Source organism: Myotis daubentonii, chromosome 15 (genome assembly GCF_963259705.1).
Source record: "Myotis daubentonii chromosome 15, mMyoDau2.1, whole genome shotgun sequence".
Classification (NCBI taxonomy): domain Eukaryota; kingdom Metazoa; phylum Chordata; class Mammalia; order Chiroptera; family Vespertilionidae; genus Myotis; species Myotis daubentonii.
The window spans coordinates 44,794,865-44,809,540 of NC_081854.1; the positions used below are offsets into that span (position 1 = coordinate 44,794,865).

A 14,676-nucleotide genomic window follows, 5' to 3' on the forward strand; every position below is an offset into this window, starting at 1 on the left:
TCACCCATGGAAATACTAATATTAAAACAAATTTTTCATAATAATGAAAAAGAAATCCATTTGAGCTGTCTTAAGATCAAAAAGATATTTCAATACTTTCTTTTTAAAATTAGGGTGTTTGCTAAGCTAAAGTGTGGGTACAATAATTTCTGAGAAAATTAAAAGGAAATGCAAGATTTATAAAGGATACATAATTTGACAAAACTAAGCTACAATTAAATAACAAAGGCTCTGTAACCGTCCTAAAGGGAAGCAAGGTGAAAATATTCATAACATCCCAATAGGAAATTTAACTGAATGGAATGGGTCTCATCCATTCTTTTGAATTCAGTTATAAATTACAAAGAAAAAATGCCAAAGAAAATTACACTTGATGAAAATCTTCTTGAGTGTGTATAAAGGAAAAAATTTTCTATTTATTACTTGTAATAATACTCATTAAGGGGAAATCAGAATATATGATGAGGTGCATTCAACAGCATGATTGAATTTAGACACACACATGTCATTTACTTTCAATGCCAAGTTTAGCCAAGTAAGAATTTCATTTTTCATTTCCCAATGCTGTACTATACTCTAATTTGTAATCAGAATTCCAACTGCTGCATATTTATAAAGTTCTGCTTACCTTACTGTTTCTTTTCTTTTAGTATAGTTCACATAAATTATTATATTATTCTCAAGTATATAACATAGTGATTTGATATTTTCATACCTTATGACATGACCACCACAATAAGTCACTGAACAAAATTATATTATTAGATATATTCCCTGTGTCATATATTACATACCTGTGACTTATACTATCTAATAAAAGAGAAACATGGTAATTAGTGTACAGCCGCTATTCTTCCCACTGGCTAATCAGGGTGATAGGCAAATTAATTGCCAGCCAAGATGGCGGCCGGCAGCCAGGGAGCTGGAAGCGAACATGAGGCTTGCTTGCTTCAGTGACGGAGGACTCCAACGTTCCTCGCCTGCCTTGCCGGCCTCTGAGCTGGAGTTATACATTGTTTAGATTATAGAACCCAAACAAACCAGATACCTGCTTTCAGCAGGAGAGGCCTCAGAGCTGGAGCCAGAGCAAAAGCTGGCCCAGAATAAAAAAGAAAAAAGGAGCAGTTGGGAGCTTCAGTCACCCGCCAGCCTGAAAACAGCCCTCAGCCCCTCACCCAGACTGGCCAGGCACCCCAGTGGGGACCCCCACCCTGATCCAGGACACCCTTCAGGGCAAACCAGCCAGCCCCACCCATGCACCAGGCCTCTATCCTATATAGTAAAAGGGTAATATGCCTCCCAGCACCGGGATCAGCAGAGCCGAGAGGCCTCCCGGCACTGGGATCAGTGTGACAGGGGGCAGCGCCCAAACCCCCTGATCGCCCTGAGGCTCTGTGTGTGACAGGGGGTGGGGCCACAACTTCCCTATCCGCCCTGCTCTGTTCATGACAGGGGAAGGCGCCCCAACCCCCTGATCAGCCCTGCTCTGTGCCTGATAATGGGGAGCTCCCCAACCCCCTGATCGGCCCTGCTCTGTGTGTGACGGGGTAGAGCCATAACCTCCCCATTGGCTCTGCCTTGAGTGTGACAGTGGCGGTGCCCCAACCCCCTGATCCGCCCTGCTCTGTGTGTGACAGGGGGCGGTGCCCCAACTCCCCTATCGGCCCTACTCTGTGAGTGACAGGGGGGAGCTCCTCAACCACCTGATTGGCCCTGCTCTGTGCGTGACACGGGGGAGCTCCCCAACCCCCTGATGGGCCCTGCTCTGTGAGTGACAGGGGGTGGCGCCGCAACCTCCCCATTGACCCTGCCTTGAATGTGACAGGGGGCAGCGCCCCAACTCCCCAATCGGTCCTGCTCTGAGCCTGACCATGGGCTGTACCTAGGGATTGGGCCTGCCCTCTGCCACCCGGGAGCAGGCCTAAGCCAGCAGGTCGTTATCTCCCGAGGGGTCCCAGACTGTGAGAGGGCACAGGCCGGGCTGAGGGACTCCCCCCTCCCCCCGAGTGCACAAATTTTTGTGCACCGGGCCTCTAGTCAATATATATAAAAGCCTAAGCGACCGTCTGACCATTCACTCGGTAGGTATGACATGCAATGACCATCAGGGGGCAGACACTTCAACCAGTAGAGGAGGGAGCCCGATTCCTCATGGAATCTGCCATGTGTTAGGTTGCTGCTGGGGCATTGTCAGCCCCAAATCTGCTTCACCCACACCCTGGACCCATCGGGGGATGTTGGAGGCCCGGTGTCCGTGTACCGGTGGGGTCCCCAGGCCTGGCCTGTGCCCTCTTGCAATTTGGCACCCCTCAGGGGATGTCGGAGAGCTGGTTTTGGCCCGATCCCCAAAGGCCAGGCCAAGGGACCCCACAGGTACACATATCTGTGCACTGGGCCTCTAGTTTATTTTATAATTGGAAGTTTGTACCTCTTATTTGTACTCTCCTTCCCCCTCTGGCAACCAACCATTTATTCTCTGTGTCTAGGTTTCTGTTTTGTTTGTTCATTTGTTTCTGTTTTTGTTAGATTCTACATATAAATAAAATCGTACAATATTTGTTTATCTGTTTGACTTATTTCACTCAGCATAATGCCCTCTGGGCCCATTCATGTTGTTACAAATGTTAAGATTTCTTTTTTGTTATAACTGAGTAATATTCAATTGTGTGTATAAATACATCTTTTTTTTATATCATTTATCTGCTGATGGATACCCAGGTTGATTCCATTTCCTGGCTTTTGTAAATAATACTGCAATGAACATAGGTAGGTGCATGTATCTTTTACCTACTGTTTCTTATGTTCAAAATACAGGGTCATAGCAATTTATCACACAGTGAAGATGCTGGGAAAATCCTCTGGCTTTCCAATTTACTTCTGGTAAACTACTTACAGTACGTCTTAAATCAGTATAGGACGATATTGGAAAACTACAAAATGCTACACATCCTTTGAATTTTATTCAAAATTATCCATCTTTAGTCTAGAAAATTTGACCATAGCTTTTAATGCTTCAAATTTTGCATGATCAAAAGCTTGAGTATGTGAAACATCTGAAATTTAGACTGTCTGAAAGATTATAAAAATGAAAAAAAAACACCTCCATATATTTAATACCTCCTCCTTTCTTCTGCACCTCCCCCTCCCCACCACCCCCCCATCCCACATCCACCCGTCCCGCTGCCTGGACTGTGTGTGCTGGCAATATCTCCTACTTTTTTACTTACTACATAAAATCGGAGAAGAGGGTGTCTGCAGTGTCAAAGTGGAGCCATCTTTCCTTGTGATATTAACTCGAAAAACCAATCTGGCACGAGTGCTTTTCTTCTTGGAACCAGCAATTCCTATTCTGGCTTCAACATCAGCATTTCTCAATTTCAATATCCCTACGCAGTCCACCCTAAAAACAGAAAAAAGTACATTAACTGATATTTTCTGTTGTACATATGATACAGTATTTTTAATAAAACAAGTTTCTTTCTTTTAAAGTTGCTTCATTATTAATTTCTGAATATGTAATATAAGATTCTAATTTCAAAAAGTATAGAAGGGTAAATCATGAATATTCCTAATTCCTAATCTTGTCATCTTTTTATTTGTAATAAGAAAAACAACAAAAAAGTAAAATTACTATTTTAAAATCTGAACATAAGTAATAATTTACAAAAGGTACTTTTGCTGTGTTATTTTTTAAATAAATAAATTTAGCCTCTGTCTTTTGACAGTTAATTCAGATATAGAGGAAATGGGTTTATTTTTTAAAATATTAGTAATTATTCCAACAAGAATGGGACACTAAGTAGCCATAAAAACATATGATATAGGATATTTAATGTTATTGGAAAATGCTAATAAGTAAAAAGCAGGTTACAGAACAGTGGGCACAATATTATTTCAATTTTATCAGAAAGGATGGAAAGATGAGTATCAAAATAGAGGTTAGCCCTAGCCAGTTTGGCTCAAGAATAGAGCATCAGCTGTGGTTATTTCTGGGAAGCTGGCTTTTAAGGGGTATCGTATTAGCTTTTTATGATTTTTTAATTTATTATTTTCAATTATTCTGTATTCTCAACTTACAATGTTTAGAAACTATTTAAGATATTTTTAATGATTACAGAGAGGAAGGGGGAGAGAGAAAGAGAGAGGGAAAGAGAGAGAGACATCAATGATGAGAGGATCATGGATCAGTCGCCTCCTGCACGCCCCACTGCAGATTGAGCCCGCAACCTGGGCATGTGCCCTTGAATGGAATTGAACTGGGACCCTTCAGTCTGCAGGTCAACGCTTTATCCACTGAGGTAACCAGCTAGGGCAGGTACTATTTTTTATAATCAACTAGAGGCCCAGTGCACAAAATTCATGCACAGGTAGGGGCCCCTCCCTAGGCCTGGCCGGCGATCAGGGCCTTTTGGCTGCCAGCCGGGGCCTTCCTTTGTTCTGCACCGCCCCTTGGTGGTCAGTGCAGGTCATAGTGAGTGATCGAACTCCTGGCTCTCAGTAGAACTCCTGAGGGGACAATTTACATATTAGGCTTTTATATATATAAACTATTCCCTTCCTTTCTTCCACTATATACTTTTATTTTTTAATTTTTAAAATATTAAAAATAGTTACTGAATATCATATTTTTAACCTTTCTTTTAAAAAAAGTTATTTTTAGAAAGAAAGGAAGTGAGAGGTATAGAGAGAAAGAAACATCAATGAGAGAGAAACATCATCAAACAGACACCTCCTGCACACCCCTGATTGGGGATTGAAAGCCTGAAACCAGGGCCTGTGTCCTGCCAAACAGGGAATCGATCTAGTGACCTCTTGGTTCATGGGTAGACACTCAACCACTAAACCACTAGCCAGGCTTTACTGAATATTTTTCAAACATTTCTTTTCCAATCAACTTTTTTTTTAAAATATGTTTTATTGATTTTTTATAGAGAGGAAGGGAGAGAGATAGAGAGTCAGAAACATTGACAAGAGAGAAACATCGATCAGCTGCCTCCTGCACACCCCCCTCTGGGGATGTGCCCACAATCAAGGTACATGTCCCCGACCGGAATCGAACCCGGGATCCCTCAGTCCCCAGGCTGATGCTCTATCCAATGAGCCAAAGCGGTCAGGGCCTTCCCCCCCCCCCCAATTAACTTCTTACCTATGCAAAATGGCTTTCAAAATGAAACAAAGCCAGCCCAGCCAGCGTAGCTTAGAGGCTGAGCATCAACCTATGAACCAGGAGGTCATAGTTCAATTCCAGGTAAGGGCACATACTGGGTTGTGGGCTTTATCCCTAGCAGTAGGTGTGCAGGAGGCAGCCGAGCAATAATTCTCTCTCATCATTGATGTTTCTATCTCTCCCTCTCCCTTCCTCTCTGAAATCAATAAAAATAAAAAAAATAAAAGAAACAAAGCCAACCAGAGAAAGTCTTTAGCTATCCAATACAAATAATTACAACATAGGTCTACTCCATATATTTGCTGCTGTTATGGTTCAACTTCAGGATTCAAGGTCCTTAACAAAAGGTTTAAGAGAAACATTTTTTCATTTAAATCACTAACACTTCTAATACGTTTCAGGCAATGAAATACCTAGAGTCCCAGCACATACTTTTTTTATAATATAGAAAAATAAGAACAGAAGGTAAATTTAGACTAGCAATATGCTTTTGCACACCAAGATCGGTCAAGGTGTGCCCTCACCAGTGTGGCCCAGTTGGTTGGGCATAGTCTTGTGCACCAGGAGGTTGTCGTGTTGATTCCCAGTCAAGGGCACATGCAGTGCTGTGACCTCAATCTCCGGAAGGGAGCCTGCAGGAGGCAGCTAATTGATATTACAGTCTCACATTGATGTGTTTTTTCTCTCTCTCCCTCTCCCTTATCCTCTCTTTAAAAATCAATTAACTATTCTTTTTAAAAATTAATTAACTAATTAAAAGATGGGTCAAGGAGCTATAAATGATCTCTGTTAAGTAGCTTCTAAAACAAACATTAAGAAAACAGAAATTAGGAAAGCAAACCAAATTGTAATTTTTATTTTTAATGTTAATATTGTTAATCCCAACAAATAAGCATATTATTTTCCAAAAAGCCAGCATTCCACCGGGCTTTTATTTCTCTGCCTTTCATGACAGGAATTCTCTAGCAAAGAGTAAGAGTTGATTTTAACCCATTACCATTCTTTAATAATCTATTTTTATAAACATTTTAATAAAATACTCAAAATCTTGTAGAAACTAAAAAATGTTCTTACCTACAATATATAAAGAGAACAAAAAATTTTTTACTAAGTACTTACGCTAGTGTCATGTTGTTGTTCGGATCAAGGCCAACTTCTATAACAGTAGTGCCTTCAATGTCCACTTCTTTGCAGGGAGTTGTATTTCGCCCAGTTACCCTGCAGGCCTGATAAAATCCATGTGGTTTCACTCGACCAGAGTCATTACCCACAAACACTTGCAACACTACTGGCTCATTATGGCCTTCCAGCTGGAGTGAGATAACATGGAGCATAAACACGAATTAGCCTTTCAAATAATCAAATTGTAAAATTAAGCATTTAGTACCAAGTCTTATACTTATAACTGGGTTATAATAAAGACATAATTTAAATCCTCAAGAAAAAGAGAGGTAAAATATTTTCATAAAGGAGAGTTGACTAAGTTTCTGCAGAAAATCTTAAGTTTAAATTTCTCACTTGCCTGTTACTTGTTTTGAGTTTAGGGGACTGAGGATTGATTGATGTAGTACACGCGTGTCAAATTTGCAGCCCACAACGAATATTTTTGCGGCCCAGCCAATATTATGGCATGTAAAAAACGTTTTGCCCCGCTGGCGTGGCTCAGTGGTTGAGCATCGACCTATGAACCAGGAGGTCAGGACGGTTCGATTCCCGGTCAGGGCACATGCCTGGGTTGCAGGCTCCATCCCCCGTGTGGGGTGAGCATGAGGCAGCCAATCAGTGACTCTCTCTCATCATTGATGTTTCTAACTCTCTCTCCCTCTCCTTTCCTCTCTGAAATCAATAAAAATATTTAAAAAAACCGTTTTAATAAAAATTTCGTAACTTAATTTTTACAATAACCTGTTATACATAATTATTAATAACGAACTACAACGTTCGCTAATGACTGATTATTATACTCATGTTGCATTCATTTCCCTTACGCGCCTTATGCACAGGCGCACCATTTCTCTCCACTAATACCAGCAGCGAATATTTTAGCAGCCGAATGCCATGTCCTTAGTTTTGGACTGACTTGTTTGGTGTGTGCAACAGGAAACATTTCGCTTTTGGAGAACAACAACAACAAAAAAGGTTTATTTGTGTTACGCTTATTAATTTGTGCAGTTATTCAGTGTCTGGTAAGTTAAAGTTTAAGAAAAAATTTTATTTTTTATTAAAATGTCCTATTATTTTATGTTAACGATTACTCATTTATTTCAGCCCATTGTATTCAGCATGTTTCTATCGAAATAAACCTACGTTTCTATGAAAATTGAAGTTTTTGTTTTTTTGCAGCCCACATAAACTTAAACCTTGTTTATTTGGCCCATATTAGCCTTTGAGTTTGACAACATGCTTGATGTAGTGAGTAGTAGAGGAGCAGAAATGATATTGTACATGTGACTATTAACCGACCATAAGTTTCCTGATCCCAAGTTTCTACCATTATTTCATTCAAGTATAAAACGAAAGGCAGTCCAACTAAATATTATTCAACTAACACATTTACACAAACTGTATTTATCAAGTATCTACCATTGACTGGGAAATATTCCAACCGGCTTGGTATTTTGCAGGGGGTTAGAACACTTGTTAAACATCCCCTACCCAATTTTTTTGGTTTGTCTTCAAAGAGAAATATTCTTTGTAACAAGGTAGCCTAGGTGCTAAAATTTGAGCCTAGCCATTTCAAAACCCTTATTTTTTAAATTCATAATAATTTCTGAAATATTTATTTGAATTCACTTTAAAATTTCTTCTTAAATATAAAGCTTTGGGAGAATCTATTATGGTTGCTACTAATATCAAAAATAAGAGGAAGAAAATTCATGATTTCCAGATAGTTTTCTTATCAGAACACATTATCATTTCCTTCCATTTAAACTAAAATTCAAATGACATCAAAGTAACAATATTTATCTTAGGGTTCAGTCAGACTTTTACTTTAATTCTATTATATATAGTTAACAAGCCTATCCTTCTATTTCAGGCAGCTTTTGCTGGTTAAAAAGAAAATAAATGAAACTCGAGAAAATTCTTCATATATTGCTAAATAAAAAAGTACCTTTACTGTAGGAAAGCCTTGCTGTGTTCTATCCTTGACTGAGCCACGGCTACCTTCAGTCAAGTACCGAGCTCTATGCTGGGTCTCAGGTTGTATAAGTATCTTCAGCTCTTTTCCCTCACTTTTAACAGGATACTGTCCACTCAACATAGGGCTTTTTTTTACTCCAGTTCCTTTTTGGTTTTCCAATGTTCTGAGAAGTCAAAGCACAACGTGGAAAAAGCATCAAAAAGTGTTGTTGTTTTTTTACAAAAGTCATGTAAGATAAAGGAGGAAACAGAATAGGCAGTAACTTTAAAAACAACTGATTATCTTAATGACAAAATAAAATATAACCTAGGGGAAGATACATTCCATAGTAAAGTACATTTTAAAATTTCGTAATAAAATTTAATTAATGATGCAAAAATAAAAGAAAGTTTGGACAGGGCAAGACAAAGAATGCATATATATGGTAGGAAGAAGATTGAATGCAATAAACTAGGAATAACAGGAAAGAATATAGCTAATGTCACTTATAACCTTTCACATTGTACTTCAGTCAAAATAAATTTTTTAAATTACATATATATGTGAGTGTTATATAAAGCTATGAGATTTAACTACACCATTATTTTCTAATCAGACTTGCAAAGCAAATAAAAAAAAAAGTAGGGGTAGCAAAAAAGAAACAAGCAAACAATGGGCCTTAAAGAAAACCTGAAGGTACATGTAAAATATTCTTTTGGATAGCTTTCTCAGGATATCAAACTGAGAAAATTATAAATTAAAAAAATCAGTGATTCAATTTTTATTGGAAATTAACTTTACTCTATACAATCTTTCCTGGAAGTATAATTTTTTAGAGCATATTTTTTTGTGATAAAATTATTTAAATCTCTTAGCGCATAAAAATTTTATAATCTGGGCTTTACTGATAAGCAATCTAATGTATTTTTATTTATTATTTTTTTTGTTAATCTTCACCTGAGGATATTTTTTCCACTGATTTTTAGAGAGAGTAGAAGGGAGGGAGGGAGGAAAGGGAAAGGAGGAGGAAGGGAGGGAAAGGAAAGAGGGAGAAAGGGAGGAAAAGGAGAGAGGGAGGGAAAAGGAGAGAGGGAGGGAGAAGGAGAGGGAGGGAGAGAAACATTGCTGTGAGAGACACACATGACTGGTTGCCTCCCACATGCACCCCTAATAGGGCTGGGGATCGAACTTGCAACCCAAGTATGTGCTGTTGACCAGGAATCAAACCCCCTTTTGGTGTGAGGGCCAATGCTCTAACCACTGAGCAGACCTGACAGAGCTAACTTATTTTTTTTTATTGTGTTTCTAATGTTTATTTTGTTTATCATTCATTTTCTATGTGGAATATAGATTCAAAGAAAAATATTTCAAATGGTGGTTAGGACTTCAGGTAGACACATTTAATCTGAAGCACTGCAAATATGTCATAAAAATAAATAGAAAACAATAGTTAGTTTTAAAATAGGTTGAGGTGAAGGGGATCAATGGGGGAAAAGGGGGGACATTTGTAATATTTTTAATAATAAAGATACGTTTTAAAAAGTAAAAGGTTGAAATTATCCATGCACTTTTAAAAATAGTCAGGGCCTATAATACTTTCTATGGGACCTTCTCAGTCCTAAGTTTATACTCACATTGACAGTACAGAAGCCAAGAGATGACTATGGACAAAATTTCCTCCTAAAACAAATAGGCCCCAGGAGGAATATTATGACTTCAAACATAGAGGAGCCATGGTGGTTAAGCAGCCGTAAACTGGCTCTAATGTTTACCCCTCCATCTCTAACCAAGTTGTTGCCTCAAATTATCAATAACAAAACCAGTCTTGGCTCCATTCAGAGTACAAACTATGACTAAGAAAGGGACAGAAGAATGAAGGAAAGAAGGGATACAAAGGGATGTAATAAGACTGACTGGATAAGAAGAGTTTTGTGGACAAGTAGTGTTGAATCATTTTCATATTCCCTGAATCTTGTACAATTCCTTAAAGAGTAGGTGCTGAAAAAAAAAAGTTTGTTTATAACTTTTACAAACAAATAGGAAGAAGAAAGAGACAAGGAAAGGAAAGCAGAGGAAAAAAGGAGCTTTTATAATAGTAAGTGGCTATGGCATGCCAGTAAGTTTGACATAATAAGTCAAAGATTACCTGAGTAAGTCATTTAAAAGGCCCTGGAAGAATAAATCCTATGAACAAAGTACTAAGTTGAAGCTGGAACAATGGGCAATAAATCCTATTTTTCTTTTCATCGTTCTGACTTGAAATGCAAACATTTGCTCTGAATGTAATGTGGAATCCCTTACTTATAAAATTTTATAATGATAATCTGTTTTTTAATCATTTTAAAAGTAAAAATATTTACTTACTGAATCTAATATAAAAAAATCTCCCAAATATGCATTGAAAGGGACTAAAAGGAAATACAGCAAAATTCTAATAGTTGTATTGAATAACTAGACTATAAGTTATTTATTTTCTTCTATTTCTGCAGTTTTCAAATAACATCTATTAATTTTATAATAGAAAAGGGCATACTTTAGTTTGATATAAAGAAAATTTAGCATATCACCTAATTTGGCAAGATATGGTTTTATATTCACTTATGCTAGTGAAGCTACTATTTATGAGAACAGTTGATAATGAGTTTCACTATTTCAGTAAAACAAAATATTTCATACTGGAATGAAGACTGTTGAGTTGACAAAGTATACCCAATAGGGTTTAAAGAAACATAGCACATGTAATTAAACAATTTATGAAATGATACTTTAAAAAGCCCTTAAAACTATCTCTAGGTTTAAATGTAAAAATAGAATGCATATATAGATTTCTAGACATAAAACTATGGAAAACATCAACTAATTATTAGTCACTCAAATTACTAATTTTTAAAGCAAGATGGCTTAAGAAAAAACAAGAAAGTATCAGTTTGGTTGAATGAATTTTACTTCTAAATGGCATCTGAAAATAAAATCCACTCTCTTAGCATATTCTATTCAGAAGTCTTAAAATGACATTCTAATTCCTTTGTTCTACATAGTCTTCTGGTTGTCTATGTCACAAAAATAATTTTCATTATAAAATGCCCAAAAAAGGTTTCACATCAAGATAACGTCGTATCTTAATTTCTAGGACTACCTAGAAGAAATATAGGGCTACTGAGTTTCAGGAAATTTAGTAGAAGGATTTAAGAATGATATGGCTAGGAATCGTTAAATACCGAGTAAAATTTTTTAAAATAGTTTCGTTTTCTTAATAAACTCTATTATGTAACCTTTCTTTTTTGGTTAATCCTCATCTGAGGATATTTTTTCCATTGATTTTTTTACAGAGAGTGGAAGGGAGAGAGGGATGGAGAAAAAGGGAGAAAGAGAGAGAGAAACATTGATGTGAGAGAGACATACTGATCGGTTGCCTCCCACACGCCTCCTGACCAGGGCCAGGCTGAGATCGAACCTGCAACCCAGGTATGTGTCTGTGAATAGGAATCAAAACCAACCGAGACCCTTTAGTGGCCAGGCTGACATTTCTAACCACTTGGCAGCACGGGCCACGGCATAACTTACATAACATTTTAATCATATAAAAATGCTATTTCCATCTTAAAGATCAATAAACTGTGGTACAGAACATATTTGAGAGTACATTTTCTGTAATTTAGCATTACATAAATTACAAGTTTATGGAATATTAGATTTAAGGCTTTATACCTATCTCTCAAAACATTTCTAAGTATGTTTCATGTTCCTAACATTTTTCTTTTGAAGAATAATTGTCCTCAAAGGCCTAATTTTCTCTATATTTACATATGGTTTTTTCCTTTTCTTGATATAGTTCTTAATAATTCAAAATTTAAACTTCTGCCATCATTTCCATATGCCAGAGTTAAATATTTTTCACTACCTAAGAAGCTGGACATTTCTTCTCCTGCTTGATGAGTTTCTGTTTCATTAATTATTTCATGATTTTGTCTTGACAAATGTTGTTATACTTTCCCTGAGTAACCTCAAATAATTTCTAAGATATATCTGTCATACAAAAGCAGAAGCAGAAAAAATATAGCTCAAGATATCTTTCATGTTTATTTTTTATTTTTACAAGTTCTAATTCGCTTTAATAAGCAACTTATGAATGGGGCAGTATCCCTTCTAGCAGCTTAAAGGATGTTCTAAGTCAAGCATGTCAAACTCGTGGCCCTCAGGCCACATGTGGCCCACAATGAATATTTTTGCGGCCCATTCAATATAATGGTATGTAAGAAACGTTTTAATAAAAATTTCATAATTTAATTTTTACAATAACCTGTTATACATAATTATTAATAATGAACTACAATGTTCGCTAATGACTGATTACTATAATCGTGTTGCATTCATTTCCCTTACGCACCTTATGCGCAGGTGCACCATTTCTCTCCAGTAATACTAGCAGCTAATATTTTAGCAGCCGATGGCCACATCATTAGTCTTGGACTGACTTGTTTGGTGTATGCAACAGGAAACATTTCGCTTTTGGAGAACAAGAAAAATAGGTTTATTTGCGTTATGCTTATTAATTTGTGCATTATTCAGTGTCTGGTAAGTTAATATTCAAGAAAAAATATTAATTTTTATTAAAATGTTCTATTATTTTATGTTAACGATTACTCATTTATTTCAGCCCTTTGTATTCAGCATGTCTCTATCAAAATAAACCTACATTTCTATGAAAACTGAAGCTTTTATTCTTTTGCAGCCCACGTAAACTTAAACCTTGTTTATTTGGCCCATGTTAGCCTTTGAGTTTGACATGCTTGTTCTAAGTTATCTCTTTAATAGCAACTACAAACCAAGTGTGTTGACTAACTTTCAAGTCAAAAATTTTTTTGTTTTCATTTGAAACTTTAACATTTATTTATAATAAATAAAAATAAAAATCTCTCTTCTGGAACTTAAAAAAAAACTCTCTCCACTGAAACCCAAATAAACACATATCTGTATTTAATGATAGATGTACATGAGCCTTTTAGTTCTGTGCTATGTTTTCAGAACATTATTACATAGGTAATAGTTCTACAAATATGTTCTAGAATTCTTGAATCTGCTAGTGGCAACATTTTAAGAAAGGGTATACTTGTTTTCTTTTAAATAATTTCCTAATCTGGACTTTCTAAAAATAAAAAACAGTTAAAGTGCATTTTTCACTTAACTGCATCATACCAAAAAGTTTTAAATAAAGAGTAGAGAAGCAAGTAGCAGAGAATAATTATTGCTTAAATGGTAAGTATTACTTTCAAAATATACTGAGAGAATATTTAAGGACAAGTTTAATATACATTAATAATACTCTGATACTACTCAATTAGATTTTTAACTTAAAAGATATCAATGATGTCATCAAGTAGTAACTCAATCAAAAGCTTCTCCATCACTTTTGTGACAATCTGAAATTATAGATCCTGGAGCAACTAAAGGACCATACCCTGCTTCCCCAAAAAACATCTCTCAAAATCCAATGTGTTAATTTTTATCAAACTATGTTGAACACACTATAGGAAACTCTAATGAAAAAGTCTAGCAATTAAATATTACAATAAAAGTACTAAAGGAATTTAAAAGTTAAAAATAAGTCAGTATTCTGTACTATATAGCAGTGAATATTCTGTAATATAGTTACAGAAATATATTTAGAGTGTGTTGTGAACTGACAGAAATCAATGTAAACTCAAACATGTACTATGATTCCATTCTATCATCCTTCAAATACATAAACCAGAATCATAGAAAAAAATTTCATGATGTATTTTTTAAAAATCCCAAATCAGAGCTGTCTGCCTGCTCTCGATGTATGAGTCTGTCTCTATTTTGCTTGGTAGTTCAATTTGTTCATTAAATTCCAGATAGATCTAGTGGGAGGGGGATGTTGCGCGGGAAGTGGGGGGAGAGATTGAGCAAAAAAGAGAAAAAGAGAGAACTCATGGATATAGACAACACTGTGATTGTGGTGGTGGGGTGTGGGCAGCATTGTGGATGTGGAAGAGGGCACAGAGGGGATAAATGTGATGGAATAAGTTAAATTAAAAATCCCAAATCAGCACACTGTATACAAAAAAGCTTAAAATAAATACATAAATCTAAATGATGAAAATCATGCCATCAATCAGTTTTTTCTTATTTTTACGAAATAAAAGAAACATAAAGTCTAAAACCCTCACAAAAATGGAAACAGATTGAATCATATGGAGAGACAATGTGAAAAGAAAAACAAGTCCTTTGTGAATGTTTTGAGTTGTTTCAGCTAGAGCCATTACATGCTAGTTATTTGTATGAGTAAAAATATCCTTAAATCCTTTTAAAATATAAATGTATTTGAAATTTAAGTTATTTCAAAACATTGTTTTATTTTATACTA

General features: G+C 36.3%; 1 protein-coding gene across 10 annotated transcripts in view; it reads right to left on the reverse strand.

Moving 5' to 3' along the window:
* The window catches only part of NFAT5 (nuclear factor of activated T cells 5), a 117,237-nt gene that overhangs the window by 33,938 nt on the left and 68,623 nt on the right, over positions 1-14,676 (reverse strand). For 9 of the 10 annotated variants that reach the window (XM_059667599.1, XM_059667598.1, XM_059667597.1 and 6 more), the window contains 3 exons: positions 8,280-8,472; positions 6,287-6,477; positions 3,228-3,400 (listed from right to left, as the gene is read on the reverse strand). In XM_059667599.1, the coding sequence (XP_059523582.1) occupies positions 3,228-3,400; positions 6,287-6,477; positions 8,280-8,472 (557 nt within the window). Of the gene's footprint in view, positions 1-3,227; positions 3,401-6,286; positions 6,478-8,279; positions 8,473-12,675; positions 12,795-14,676 lie in introns of all 10 variants that reach the window. The other variant, XM_059667606.1, reaches the window with a different exon arrangement.